The sequence below is a fragment of the Colossoma macropomum genome, unplaced genomic scaffold, assembly GCF_904425465.1.
Source record: "Colossoma macropomum unplaced genomic scaffold, Colossoma_macropomum, whole genome shotgun sequence".
Classification (NCBI taxonomy): domain Eukaryota; kingdom Metazoa; phylum Chordata; class Actinopteri; order Characiformes; family Serrasalmidae; genus Colossoma; species Colossoma macropomum.
The window spans coordinates 33,258,042-33,272,453 of NW_023494799.1; the positions used below are offsets into that span (position 1 = coordinate 33,258,042).

At 38.6% G+C, this 14,412-nt stretch overlaps 1 protein-coding gene across 1 annotated transcript; it reads left to right on the plus strand.

The window, feature by feature from the left end:
- The first annotated feature begins 3,225 nt into the window (after positions 1-3,225).
- On the plus strand, positions 3,226-8,613 carry LOC118819204 (haptoglobin). Its single transcript, XM_036586895.1, has 4 exons — positions 3,226-3,470; positions 4,557-4,642; positions 6,703-6,974; positions 7,997-8,613. The coding sequence occupies exons 1-4, from the start codon at positions 3,463-3,465 to the stop codon at positions 8,555-8,557; spliced, it is 927 nt and encodes a 308-aa protein (XP_036442788.1). The 5' UTR covers positions 3,226-3,462; the 3' UTR covers positions 8,558-8,613.
- The last annotated feature ends 5,799 nt before the right edge of the window (positions 8,614-14,412 follow it).

Consider the following 14,412-nt stretch of genomic DNA (forward strand, 5'->3'; position numbering starts at 1 on the left):
TCTGCACCATTTATCTTCTAAATAAACCTGGACATTTCTAGCCTTATACATGAACTGTAGTATGCTGCAAAACCTTCAGTTGTTTACTAGCAAAACATACAACAAGGTGTTTCTAAAGATCCATAAAATATATTTAGCATTGCCAAACTAAGTTATATATTTTGTTAAATCATTTTAGTTTACACAAGAATGGAAACACTTCGCAATAAAAGTACATGGAATACCATTAATACATTAAGCTATGCACGAGACACCATTAATTTATTCATGTAATGTATCATGAGTCATCACGAGTATGCATAAAGTTACCATGTATGCCTTAATGCAGGATATGAATGAATGCAGTAATTAAGGTGCCAATTTCATTGTATTACAGGAGTTATTCATTACGCTCATGCAGGTCTTCGTGATCGAGATCTAAATGGTGGAACGACTGAATGGTGAGCCACCACCTGACAACCACAATTTAAATATATTTAATTTCCAGTCAAAACAGGCATTATTAAGTACACATTATTCATTTTTTCAGCATTGGGAATAATACAGTAAACATCTCCACTCTTTACTCTTAGTCCTGCTTCTATTCTTTTCAGAAGACATCTGCAGCGATATTTTCACACCTCCAAAGTTCAGTCTCAGAAATTGGTTGTACTTTCTCAAGATACATGTTATTGCAATTCCAGATTTAGATTCAGAATTCCATAAAACCTTTCTCCACATCTCAGATGCCCAGTTTCGCTAATGCACACTGTCTATTTCTTTTTCTCAGTAAGGGCTTCTTGACATCCTTTCAGACTCATAGTGTTGAGTTGTCTTCTCACAGTGGACAGATGGACAGAAACACCTGTGGATGTTTTCAGATCTGAAGTAAGTTCTCAGATCTGAGCTTGATTTTTCTCCTCTCTCTCAAAGATGAAAGCTTTAAGTATTGTTTACATGATGGCTTTGGTGGTCTACCAAGTCCATTGTTAGAAATCCTATTTTATCTTGCTTGCTTTTCCTTTGACTTCCTTTCCCTCTTTATTATGCAAGTAGATTGTCTCTAAGATTATAAGAGACAATGTACTCCTCGGAAAAATCTCCTTTAGCCATTTTAGATGCACATAAAAACCTGTGAGGCAGCTGAGGTGTGTATGTGTAGCTGCTTGTATGAATGTTCGTGGGTCTTTGAAAATAACACAATGGGAACATAACGTCAGTGACTCCTTTGGGAGCAGCTGTAACTGGTGGGTTTTACTATACTATGCTATACTTAGCATTGGAGGCTTTTGTGGAAGTTTCTGTTAAGTATACGTTTCTTGCTTGATTTTCTGGCAATGAAAAATTAAAGATGCCATAAAGGAAAACGTTTAGTGCATAGAATTGACATACCCTGAACCCCAAGCACTGTTGTCTCCTCCTTCAGATACAAATCCTGTATTTGCAAAAAAGGACGATAAAACAAGCAAAGTGTTATGTAACGGTCTTGACTAATAATATTTATGCCCCCAAAATTTATACACCATACACCAGCCCACGTTCTAGCCCAACAGGACACAATCACAACAGAGCAACAGCAATGAAAATGGCAGACTATGTGCAGAAATGTACTGTTTGGGGCTGTAAAGGGGATGTTGGGCTTTTTTTCATACCCTTCCCAAGGAATCAAACTGTCAATAGGCATCATTGATGTTCATCTTTAACCAAGGCTGAACTAAGCTTCCCATTTGCCGGCTTCTTATTAGAATGTTCTATACCACCTTAAAAGCCACACCTTGTACAGCGCCAGAATGTAACTGCGGCAGCATTTAAGGTGGAACGCTAAAAAAAAGCCAAGTTCAGCTCCCGCATATTTAACAGGATCCTGGACAACTTAAATCTAAAGATGTTAGTGTGCTCTGAACATTTCACTCCAGACAGTTTCTAAAACCTTAGACAATATCAAACAGGCTTCATTCAGCGTTTGACACTGAAGAGAGGGGCAGTTCCAACTTTAACAAATGCATTCTACAGCACCTTTAACAACTTGCATGTAATGGCTGTTTTGCTTAAAAATTAAATAAATTACAGGGTGGTCTCTTAGTTTAGCACAGTACTGTATAGGTTTACCAAAGCATCACTTCTTCATGTGGCCTGTCGGGACCAAAGGCTGTCCCCTTCAACCCCAGGCCTCCAACATAATATTATGAATAAAAAGGAAACCTTTTAGTACCGGCTAAATTATCAAAAGATGTCAAAAAGGAAAGAGTCTCCAGACGCTAGAGAAGGGTTCTTCTTTATTTCAGCATTAGGTGGCACAGGGTCTGGAGAGACCCAACTGCGCAAACAGTGTTCCAGTGTTTATATCATTTATCCCAAGAGGCTTTCCAGTGTCTTGAATCTCCTATGCAGACAGTCTAAGGCCGACCCTTTGTGAGAGAATTAATATTCTCTGTTAGCCAATACTACCTATTTGGTTATTAATTACAATATCTAATCTATTTGATTTCTAATTAAGGGAATATTTATTCAAAATCTCTGTCAGGCCCCTTAAAGTTTGTGGCCCTCAAAACTCAGCAAATAAATAGAATTTGCAGACAAATAGCATATTTAAGTGTGTTCCCTGTGAAGGATGTGTTCACTTCAAATCAATAAGACATGTAATTGGGCTGAGGACGTTCAAAATTTTGCATCTTTCTGGAAAGTCTTAACATAGAATATACACCACCAAATTTTCACTGAAGTGCACTAAATCATTTGTATCATTGTCTGTTCCTTGAAACATCAAAAATTAGGCCACATTGTGCTTGCTACCATTATGCATGCTCGAAATTTAAGGCATATTGTGCAGGCGACTGTTATGCATTTTTCACAATGAGGCCATTACTCAACCCTGGTGCTTGTGTACTTTGAGTGCTCTTTGTGCCACTAGCTGAGATTGATTGAGCCATGGGGAGCCTGCACAAACATAACACACACGCAAACACACACACACACACGTTTGTTTCTGTGGATTGTGGGGACATGACATAGACTTCCACTCATTACCTGGAGACTTACCCAGACCTTAACCATAAATACTGCTACTTTAACCCTAACCCTAACTCTAACCTTAAAACAAGGCTTCACCTTAAAATTTTATGATTTACCACAAGCTGGTCCCTACAAGGAAGGAAGGTCCCCACAACATGAGTGTATACATGGCATAAACCTAGTACACACACACACACATACACAGCTACGTGCCTTTGTGAGTGGTAACTGACACGCTCGCTCTCCGAGGCTGCTTGTTGGCTCATTTCCCCAAAGTGGATCAGGCCCAAAGACCAGGCTGTACCAGCCTGGAGCTTCCCTGATTGTGAAACTTGGGCGTCTACAGCCTGTGATTTTCGGGAACAGAGGGGGTGAGTTAGGTATAAATATATAAAGCTGCAGGCTCGAGCATCAAGTTCTGCCCTCTTCCACAACACAACAAGAACCTTTGGCCAGAAGAAAAGTTCCATCATGAGGTGGTAAGTTCCCACTGTTCTTCTTTATCTTACTGTGCTCATAGGGTAGTGACAATACTACAATAAACCCTTCAGTCAGGAACTGCTGTCTGATCAAAACTTCATAGCTCCACTTTTAAGATTTTCTTATTTTGAAACCATTTGAAAATGGCTTTTTGCATAATATGAACATGTTATGATACAAGGACCATCAGAAATGATCCATAATTACTTGGAAAAGAATCTTAATTATATTAATTTCAAGCTACACTCTATAAGACTTATGTTACAATTGAAATAAATATCATTACTGAGTGAAAGTTGGAAATAATCATTTAAAAGTGTTGGATCTTTCCCTAAAGATTTCAGATCAGTGTTTTTCAGACCACATCATACGTCTTTATGTATTATGTTTAGGTCTCAAATGCAAAATAAATGCTATTGTGATTTAACTAAGATATGATGACAATATATAATTCACCTAGATCCCTGGAAGATATGTTGTTCACCAAGTTTTGACTGAGTTTTGTATGAAAGCTGTTTCAATGCACTCGCAATCATCAGATTCATCTCCTCTTGGAAGGGGTCTGAAGCACAAATGACATTCCAAAATGTTCTTTTGCAAATGTTCTCCCACCAGAGAGGTCTTGTGCAGTGTAGCTTCTTCAATGCGCTCACTCATCTCAGAGAGATGATGATTTTTTATAAGAACTACAAATAACTATAATGGCGCACCAATTCTTGGTACTGCAAATTGTAAATAGATTGTATTTACCAATATACACAATACGTATTTATCACTCTGTGTAGCTAGAAACTTTAAGATAGTATTAAGGAGGCTATGTAAAATGTTTTTAAGACCAAAACTGAAAAAATTACCTCATTAGAGGTCAGTCAGGGTCATCGTCTACTTTGCAACCTTTCCATTAGTGAAAAGAAACTTTGAATCATTCAAAAAACATTGCAGATTAACTCCTGTGAGCTCCACACAAACAATAGATATTACAGCACAGAGAAAAGCACTGGCCTTAAATAAACCAGAGTATGTTACTGTTGTGCTTTCTTCAAGATCTGGTAGGTGGACTGCTAATGTGTTCTTGTTCTCCACAGGCTATCTGCAACAGTATTCCTCTTGGGCCTAATCATCTGTCTATCAGAGGCTCTTTCAGTGGACAGGATCAAAGAGAACTTTCCAGGTAACAAATAGCCCCCAGGAAGCAATGTTCACGAGTGATGTCCCGCTGCAATTCCCTGGAAGGCCATGGCTGTGAAAAGTGTAAATACAAAGGAAAAAACTGTTTGGGGTTAGATGAAGGATCACTGGTAGAAGGTTCTGCACGTCTTGAGCTGTTCCCTGTATGCCCCGGCCTTTGAGGTTTTCCATTGTTTCTGCCTCAGTATCAGTTTAATGAGAAGCCTCCAAGAGTTGCGCAGTGTCAGAAATCAATCCAGACTCAGGCAAAGGAATAGCAAATATCATGAAAGCCAAAGGTGAAGTTAATCCATTTTCAGTTCAGCATTTCCATACCTACCAGCACTTTCTTTCTGCAGAAAAATAAAAAATGCAATTTCACAGGATCACGCTGACTAGTCATTCTCATAAAGGTCACAGTGGCTGCTCTGACAAGTTAAAGAAGAATCTTGTTTGGCCTTAAATAATGTGTTAGCATGGTCAAGATAATACTTGGCATTTTATCTTTGAAGGCCAGCCATGTGTATATGATGAAGATTTCATTTAGAGTTTCAGTAAAACTCTACCAGACTTTCTTAGTTTGGTTCAGATGATGATTCAGTATGCATTAGCAAAATGCCTCTCAGCCAGTCGCAATCATCTCTAAGCTTTCCTTCCTCTGTAAGCGAAGGAAAAATTATGACAGAACCCCTTAGAACAAACCAGCAGTGAGAACGATGATGCCAGTAAATTAGCCAGAATTATTAAGCTAAGAAATGGAGGAAAAGTGTTACTGAGGAACACATAATGCAGTTCATTCCTGAAACCTTTCAGATTAAATGGTGTAAGACCACATTAACAGCTCAAAACTCTTAACAGGCAGAATTTTGCTGCTAAACTTTGACTTTGTATCTCTTAATACAATGTCTAATGATCACATTACAGAAAACTGTTAAGATGAGTGAACTTACTAATTAGCTTTGCTTAGCTGCTGACAGCTAGCTTGATAAACCAAGTACAGCACTCACTTTGTGTAAAGACGCACCCATGCACAGGCTATTCTTTATATTATTTCATTAAAGTTTGCTGAATAGCCTTGTGTAAAAGACAACAAGTGCTCAGCATATACATTGACTGACTAGTGCCAGTGTTAGCCTTAGCATTAACTCATCTGGAGCAGTTTCTGTTGCTTAACCTTCCTTCTTAATAAGCTGTTAAAAAAGTAAAAAAATGTTTCAAATGTATTCTATAAGCTTCTACATTTTCCTTTGTACTACAGAATGTTTTAGTCAGTTAGCACTGTGTTACAGATGCTACTAGGTAGCCTGAACTGAAACAGTCAACCATGAACTCTGATGTGAAAGATAACATTAATGTGTTTTGTTGTAATTGAATGATTTTTGAATACTGCTTATCCTCCTATCCCTAGTTTGATCATGTGTTCAGACAGAAGAAGCTTACCCGGTCTTTGGTAATGATAGCATGCACTAACATGGTTGTGCTAACACTGTTTTGAAGGGTCAGAAATGAGTATTTCATAATGAAGCAACATTATTGAGAGTTTCTCATAGATTTCATGTATTTTGGTTTGGAAAGTGGACATTCAGCAAGAATACTTTCTTATTGTATTTGAAACTTTCTTATTTAGTTTACGGTGATGGTTTAGTATGCATTAGCATGGTTATGCTAACACTATCACATGTTTTATAGTATAGTATAATGAAGGATTCATTAATCAGAATATTTCCCATATTCAATCTGGCTTGGAAGTCTGTTTGCGAGTGAAGTTGTGCTTTCAGCATTTCACGTGGGAGGCCCATGAGCTGCCCTCAAATTACCCAGTGCCCAACTGACAAAGTCAGAGCCAGGCAGATCAATCTTGTTAAGTGGAGTGCTATTACCACAAACATCAAGAAGACTTCAAATTGTTACCAGTAGAGGAAAAGGAAGTTTGTGAGATTGTCTAATTTTCCAATAATTCATTTTGTAGTCGTCATAAGTCTTCCTTCCTTGCTCACAGTATGAACTGTCACATGTATTTGCACTCACTGACCATTAATGACATTAATTCAATCCATTGTGCAGTGCACAGAGACAGGCGTATGGTTGGAGGCGCTCTGGCCACCACCCACGTTCCCTGGCAGGCCATGGTGTACCTCAGCAAGAATATTCTGGATGGTGGCTTCGCTGGAGGAGCTCTGATCGCACCCCAGTGGATTCTAACTGCAGGCAGAAACCTCTTCGTGAGGAAGACTCGAGAACACACTAAGGGAAAAGAGCCCCTAATCCCAAAAGTCTACCTTGGGATCATCCGAAGTGCTGATGCTGGTCCCTCTACTGAAGTGGAGGTGGAGAAGGTAATACACATATATACCAATTAAGCCTTAGAAATCACTATCACCAATCATAAAAGCATGGTGCACATTTTCTTTGGGGACTATTTTGCCTCACAACGCTCTGCATGTACCCCTCCACCATGAATGGATTAAAATAAACAAGATGATTTAGGCTGAAACTTTAACACACATTTATGAGAAAACCATGTCTCAGACATCAGGCAGCATATTCATAACCATTTCACGTAATAACTTTTTGTGAGGGAGCTTTTAGAGGCATTAAACTCTGGTTTAACGTCTGGTTACTATCAGCACCACTGTAAACAAATCTGAATCTGCAAGTTTCTCTGGAACGGAGCATTTCACACCAAACCACTCTAGATGACTTTGTTTACACCATAACCATTGACTTATGTTGATGTTTTTAAAAATTGGTGGCATTCCTCTTTAACATTGTGTTGATGGATGGGGGCTTCCAGGAAAAATCTGGAACCAAACTTATTCTTCAAAGTAGCTCACAAGATATGAACTACTTTTTGAAGATGAGAAATTCTTATTACTTATGTTTTTGCATCTATTTTTATGATTGGGTGATTTTTCAGGTAAAAAAAACACACTGCAGAGTGTGAATTGTTTCTTAACATTGTGTTTAGGTGCCTTAAGGCTTTACACAGTACTGCAAATAGGACGTTTGTGCTAACATTTGCAGAAAAAATGTCATGTTTGAGGATGTTTAACTTATTTTCCCTTAGAAACTTAACACAACATGTAAACTGACTGGGAGGTGTTCAAATTTCACATACAGTTCTAAGTGATTTTTAAAAATTCTGCTTTTTTTCACCAAACTCTGGTCTCATCTGTTTTACTAAAATAATTCAGTGGTGAAATAATGTGTGTGTGTGATTTTTCATCCATTTGCATGAAAATGTTGCCCTTGGCTTTTCAAAAATAATGAATGACTTTTGAATGGCTTTTCATCCGACAATTTACATGGAAATGAAGCTTTAAATTGTTTCAAAATGTCTTCTTTTCATCCCTTACAGGTATTCCTACACCCAGGCTTCCAGAACACCTCAGACTGGGACAACGACCTCGCCCTGATCCAGCTGAAGAAGCCAGTGACCTTCAGCGACAAAGTCTTCCCCATCCCTCTGCCCGAGCGCGGAGAGGACCTGGCTGAGAAAGCGGGAGAGAGGGGCATCATTGCTGGATGGGGCTGGGGCGTGCTTTTCACTCCTGCTGAAATACTGAAGTTCCTCTCTCTGCCTGTGGTGAAGTGCCAGGGGGAGCACTCACCTACGGTCGCAAAAAATGTTCCAACCGTGGACGAGAACATGTTCTGCACAGGGCCCAGCAATTTACTGGAGAATGTTTGCTTTGGAGATGCAGGAGGAGCTCTCGCCTTCCTTGAAAGCAAAACCAACAGAGTTTATGCTGCTGGCATCCTTTCATTCGACAAGGCGTGCAGCGTGGAGGAGAAAGCTGTTTACATGAAGATCTCGGCCTACCTGCCCTGGATCCACAGCGTCATGATGGGAGATTCAGAAAGGTTTTCCTCTCAGCGTGCCTCACTCATGAGTGAAATGTATATGAGAAAAGCATAGATGAACTGTACACAATTTTTGTATTTTTAATGTCAATAAACTGCCATTTTCAAGAAGTGTGCATTTTTCATTGCATTAATCTTTCATAAAAAGTTAGAGATGCACAGTCATACTGGAATTGTACCTGTATAAAAAAAAAAATATGAATAAAAGATCATAAAGAGTAGTGCAATTGGATGATATATCAAACCTATATTTAATAACATACAGTAATGCTCAAAACTGTGAGACAACTCTTTATTTACTTAATTTGCACTGAAATCCACCATTTAGTACAAGCCATTCATTTTTCAATGACAGAAAAAAAGGAGAAAATTTATATTTAACAGAAAATTAGACAGATTGAATTGAACCTTTTAGCCAACTGTGTTTGAACACATTGGAATTAGACCTCTGCATTTAATCTGTGCAGTGAAACACTCACATACATGCACACTAGTGAACACACACACTAGGGGGCACACTTGCCCGGAGCGGTGGGCAGCACTGTCCACGGCGCCCGGGGAGCAGTTGGGGGTTAGGTGCCTTACTCAAAGGCGCTTCAGTCATGTACTGTCAGCTAAGGGGATCGAACCCGCGACCTTCCAGTCACAAGGCTGGTTCCCTAACCTCCAGCCCACGACTGCTAAAAATAATATCAACATTTTCAGTATTTGGTGTGTCCACTCTTTACCCTTATTGCAGCTTCCATCCTCCAAACAGTCTTCAAAGTTCAATTTGTTGCATTTTCTGCTTCTCATGATTAAAGTAATCCAAACACAGTTAATAATGTTGAGGTATGGACTCTGGAATCCATTGTTCTCAGAACACCAGCAGATTCTTTGCTTGATTACCATACAATTACAGTGTCTCCGGCACAGCTGTGTCACTGGGGTTTTGTACATGTCAGTGTCAGACCTAGGCTGAAAGTGGTCCACCTCACAAAATATTTCCAGCCAAGATCAGCTCTGTGACCACTGATAATGGGCTAGAGGATGGCTAATACAAACTGGTCATAAACAGACAGGCTAAGTGAATGTATGCACTGGCCAGCCATTTCATTAAATACACTTCCTTGCATCTACACTCACTGTCCATTTTATCAGCTCCTCCACTTTCCATATAGGTGGGGCGTGGACTATTTGGTTGTTGGACTATTCGCAGTCCAACTTTAAAACTTTGAAACTGGTGTTTAAAAACTCCAGCAGCACTGCTGTGTCTGATCCACTCATACCAGCGCAATGCTAAGTGGAGCTGATAAAATGGACAGTGAGTGTGGATGCAAAAAAGTGTACTTAACCCCTTAAATGGCCAGGGCCAGTTTGCACTGGAGTTACTGAATAATAAGTATGTAATAAGTACGTCATAAGCCTGGGATTGTATGAGGTTAATGAAGTGCCCAGTCTACCTCAAGGACAACACTTTTATAGGAAAACCTAATGCTCATTGAATAAAAAGGAAGTAATTGTAAGTGAATTACCTTAAATGTAATGAGAAAGTGAAAATTCACTTATATTTTGTATTGAACCAATGCTGGAATTCTGCTTTTTTATCAGTCACATGACAACTTGCCTTGGACATCCAGTTCATGGCTAATCAAGCCATTTTTCTGGAATGTCACTTCAATGCTTCATCACATCAAGGTCATACATTTGTCTGTCGACTTCACCAAAGAAAACTATATGTTCTATGCATTATTAACCGCCTTGCGCTCTGTAGAACTCTGAAAGCACACTTTCAAATAAACGAAACTGCCCTCAATATACTATGTTTATAGGATAACTGTCTTTCCTGTTCTGTGTGAAGGTGCCAAGGATTTTTCACTGGGGCGTCTCTTTAGCTTTGAAATCAGGGTAAACTGGAAATCATAGTGCATTTTAGTTCCATACCCTGATGTATTTTCAAAAGAAGCAGGGGGGGTCTCTGAACTAGCTGAGCTTTATCTATCAATGACTATCAATTATAGGTAGGGGTTGGGGGGCATTTCACCACCACCCCCAAACCAACCCCAACTATACATAATCAAAATTCACAAGACATTTTGGAGAGATAAAAGTTATTATATTTTCATTAAAGATGATAAAAAAACAAGATTTTTTAGTCTTTGAAATAAAATGATGATTCATGCTTAACATGACTAGAGACATGACAAATCCAGCTTAAACTGATCTAAATGAATCGAAAAGAACTGACCAAAAGTTTAAAAAATGTTGGGTAAAATGTTGATTATGCTTATTCCAATACAACCTGCCACAGTACAGTAAACACATAGAATATATGGTTATAAAAGATAAAATATCTGTGGTAATAGGTCTGGACTACAAACAGGCCAGTTTAGCACCTGGACTCTTTTAATACGGAGCAATGCTGTTGTAATACATGCAGAATGTGGTTTGGCATCGTCTTGCTGAAATAAGCAAGGTTTTCTGAAAAAGACGTCTTCTGGATGGCAGCATATGTTGCCAAAACATGGGCAAATATTTTTCAAAAAAACGTTAAAATTTCTCAGTTTCAACATCTGATTTGTTGTCTTTGTACTACTTTCAATTAAATATAGGCTTTAAATGATTTGCTCGTCATTGCATTTTGTTTTTATTTACATTTTGCACAGCATCCCAACTTTCTGGAAATGGGTTGTAAATAAAAATGATATTTAAATGTTGTGTTAAGGTGCACTATGTAAGATTGGTGCAGGAATTGGTGCATGAAGTCCAGCTTCTACAATAATTGCTGATCAGCATTACGGAGTGGAAGAAAGCCAAAAAATCAAACAATAACAGAAAAAAGTTATATAAAAAAGCGAAAAAGTTCAAAGCAGGAGACTGAATATCTCTGAACCTGAATCTGAAGAGTTCTCTGGTACATTTTAAAAGCCTATTGATGTAGCTCAGAAGGGATGGTACAAAAATCACTGGATAACATAATAATAGACTAAAATGCAGTTGGATGCTGAGTTACGTCACTGGTAAACCAAGAATTGAAACATGCTGAAAGATAACTGGCTGCCCATAATGTAACTGTCAGATCAAATACCAAACATGGAGTTAACGCTTCCAAAAGATCAGGGTTTTATGTTTGCATACAGAAATAGATGCTAAAAGAATCTCACCTTTATTTGAAGTATACTCATATAAAACAACTAAATCCCATCATCAAATCAATGTTTTTCTCAAATGTATCTGTGCCACAATTGTTGGCACCCCTAAGTGAAATCTAACTGAAGTATATTTACATTCATATTACATGTTTCAAGTGGTATGTTTTAAAAAACGAACACTTAGGAACATTTAAATGGTCAGTGATGTCTTCCAGTTTCACTGAGGTATATATTTGAGGTGACACAAAGGCCAAATTCTCATAGTCATCCATCACTATGAGAAAGACTCAAGAATACAGCAATGATGTGTTACAAAAAGTCGTTGAGCTGCGCAAAACAGGAAATGGCTGCAGCAAAATAACTAAACAGTTGAAATAAGTTAACACATCCTCTATAGGGAAAACATTATAAATGGCATTTGTTTGCTAATTTTAATGTACAGTTTCGGTGACACTTTATTTTGACCTGTCCTGTTTACATGAAACAAACACTCAACAGACTTTCAGTAACATGGCAAAAACATATGAGGTTTAGGATTAGGTTTTGGGTTGAGGTTAGGGTTAGGATTAGGGCCGGGATGAGTGTTAGGATTAGGTTTTGGGTTGAGGTTTAGGTTAGGGTTAGGATTAGGGTGAGGATGAGGGTTAGGGTTAGGTTTTGGGTTGAGGTTAAGATTAGGGTTAGTATTAGGTCCAGGGTGAGGGTTAGGATTAGGTTTTGGGTTATGGTTAAGGTTACTGTTAGGATTAGGGCCGGGGTGAGGGTTAGGTTTTGGGTTGAGGTCGGTAAGGTTAGGTTTTGCGTAATGGAAGTAACACATTAATAAAATATCTACTTAATGTAAGTAATGTATCAACAGAACATCTACAAGATATTTACTTCACTGTGCATCTACAAAGCACCACTCTGAAGTCTTACCACAATTTCTGTTTATTTGCTGTGTTTGAAAATGGGGCATAAAATATAAAACGTGCCGTAACTTTTGTACAGGCCACACTTAATATTGTATTGTTGTACTTATGTTAAAATCATCAGCAAATAAACAGTAAATGTGTATTAAAATGTGCAGAAGTCTGTATTGTCTGTAAATGATGTATTGACTTATTTTTACTTAGAAAGTCTACAAAACACAATTTGACAAACCTTTTACATATGACTGTATTTCTTCCCAAGACAAAACTATAGTAGCTCTAGTCATCTCGATAGTAATTCATTTTTTTCTGCAATAAGCCGACACACATTTGGAGAAATATATCTAACCTTGACTTCATCTCAAAATAACTGACCTGTATGCTAATAGCTCCTGAAATTAAAAAGTGATTTATTTCAACAGCTGTGCTTTAAAATATGGAAAGAATGCTCCACCAGGGCCTGAGTGCAAAGAATAAGCTGCTTCTTCTGACATTTTAAAGAGCCCACGTGTTTAGTAACCAGACCTCTAAGACATTTAAATTCATAGTTGTTACGCACATATGAAGTGTTAGTTTAATCTCCCATTGCTTCTGTGCTTTTAAGAGATTAGATAACAGTAGTTCAGGAGAATTACACACCATTCTGTGCCTCCTCTTTGTAATGCTTGAAATCTTTCAGGTAAGACTATCTGCGTAAATGCATCCCCACTGTGACACTGGTGCGCCTTGAGAAGGCCGACTTTGGGCTACTTTTTTCCTGTTTTAATCGAACCTGGTAATTCGCAGGCTCGCACCACTTTAGTGTGTAAAATATTCATAGCTGTGTCACATGCTGTTTCTCTCCAGCTCCTCTCAGCGCTCTCTGGGCTGCGGCAGCACTTTCGTGTGAGTTAATTGGATGGATGGAGCAGGCAGGATTACATAAACACTCTTGCCTCTGTCCACAGGAACACAGAGGTCCAATGTATGGACCGCTCTTTTCCTAGAAGCCCTCGGACAGCTTGTGCTGCAGTAACCCTGAAAATGCAGCCCTAAGCATTGATCTTAATTGATCCTACACTATAATGAATTACAGTCATTTAAAAATGATGTGCTGTGTTCAAGGCAATATGATACTTCAAACGTGTTTAACAGGCTTATACAGCATCTTTTGTTGAATTCTGGGAAAATATTAACAATACAGGTAGATTATACTGTATCAAACACCTTGTAAGGCTAGTGTTATGTTATTGCAACAAAACTGTAATAAGACATCCAAACTCGCTTAAGGATACAGGGCCACTACTGGCTCACTGAAGGAAAAGTTGGCGGCCCACTGGCTTTTTGCTCAGTGTTTTCCATGCGGCCCACTGGTGGTTAAGAGTGTTAGACAAGATGCACCTTTCAGTGCTCATGTTCCACTCACAGTTTAATTCACTTATTTTTCCTTCATTTCTGTTTTGTGTTATCCTTCATAAATTAGTTTAGTACATAATTTTAACAGCAATATTATAAATACAGCCAGTTATACAGCTGTAACCAATCTAACACAGTGTCAGCAACAATTCTCTCAATTGTTTGTGATAATTGTTTTAGTTGTTTTCCAAAATAAGAGTCTGTGCACATTTAAAAGCTGTTTGAGGAGATTAAAATAGTTAATAGTTTATTAGTTAATATTGCAGGGAGGACCAGCAGAGGCATACAGTCATACAGTCATACAGTCAGCTGGGTGACGACCTTATTAATTCAGCTGATTGATATGTTTGCTATCTGGGATTATACAGTATCATCAGCTATAGGCGGCAAAAGAACTGCGGCGCCGCTACTGTACTTAAGGTTTGGGTCAAGTAGGAGAGTGGAGAGGAGCACACAGAGGACTCCCAGAATGA

Excerpts from the sequence above, each read along its gene's own strand:
- LOC118819204 (XM_036586895.1), top strand. Across the intron at positions 4,643-6,702 it reads GATCAAAGAGAACTTTCCAG|TGCACAGAGACAGGCGTATG; the intron begins GTAACAAATAGC and ends TCCATTGTGCAG. Across the intron at positions 6,975-7,996 it reads CTGAAGTGGAGGTGGAGAAG|GTATTCCTACACCCAGGCTT; the intron begins GTAATACACATA and ends CATCCCTTACAG.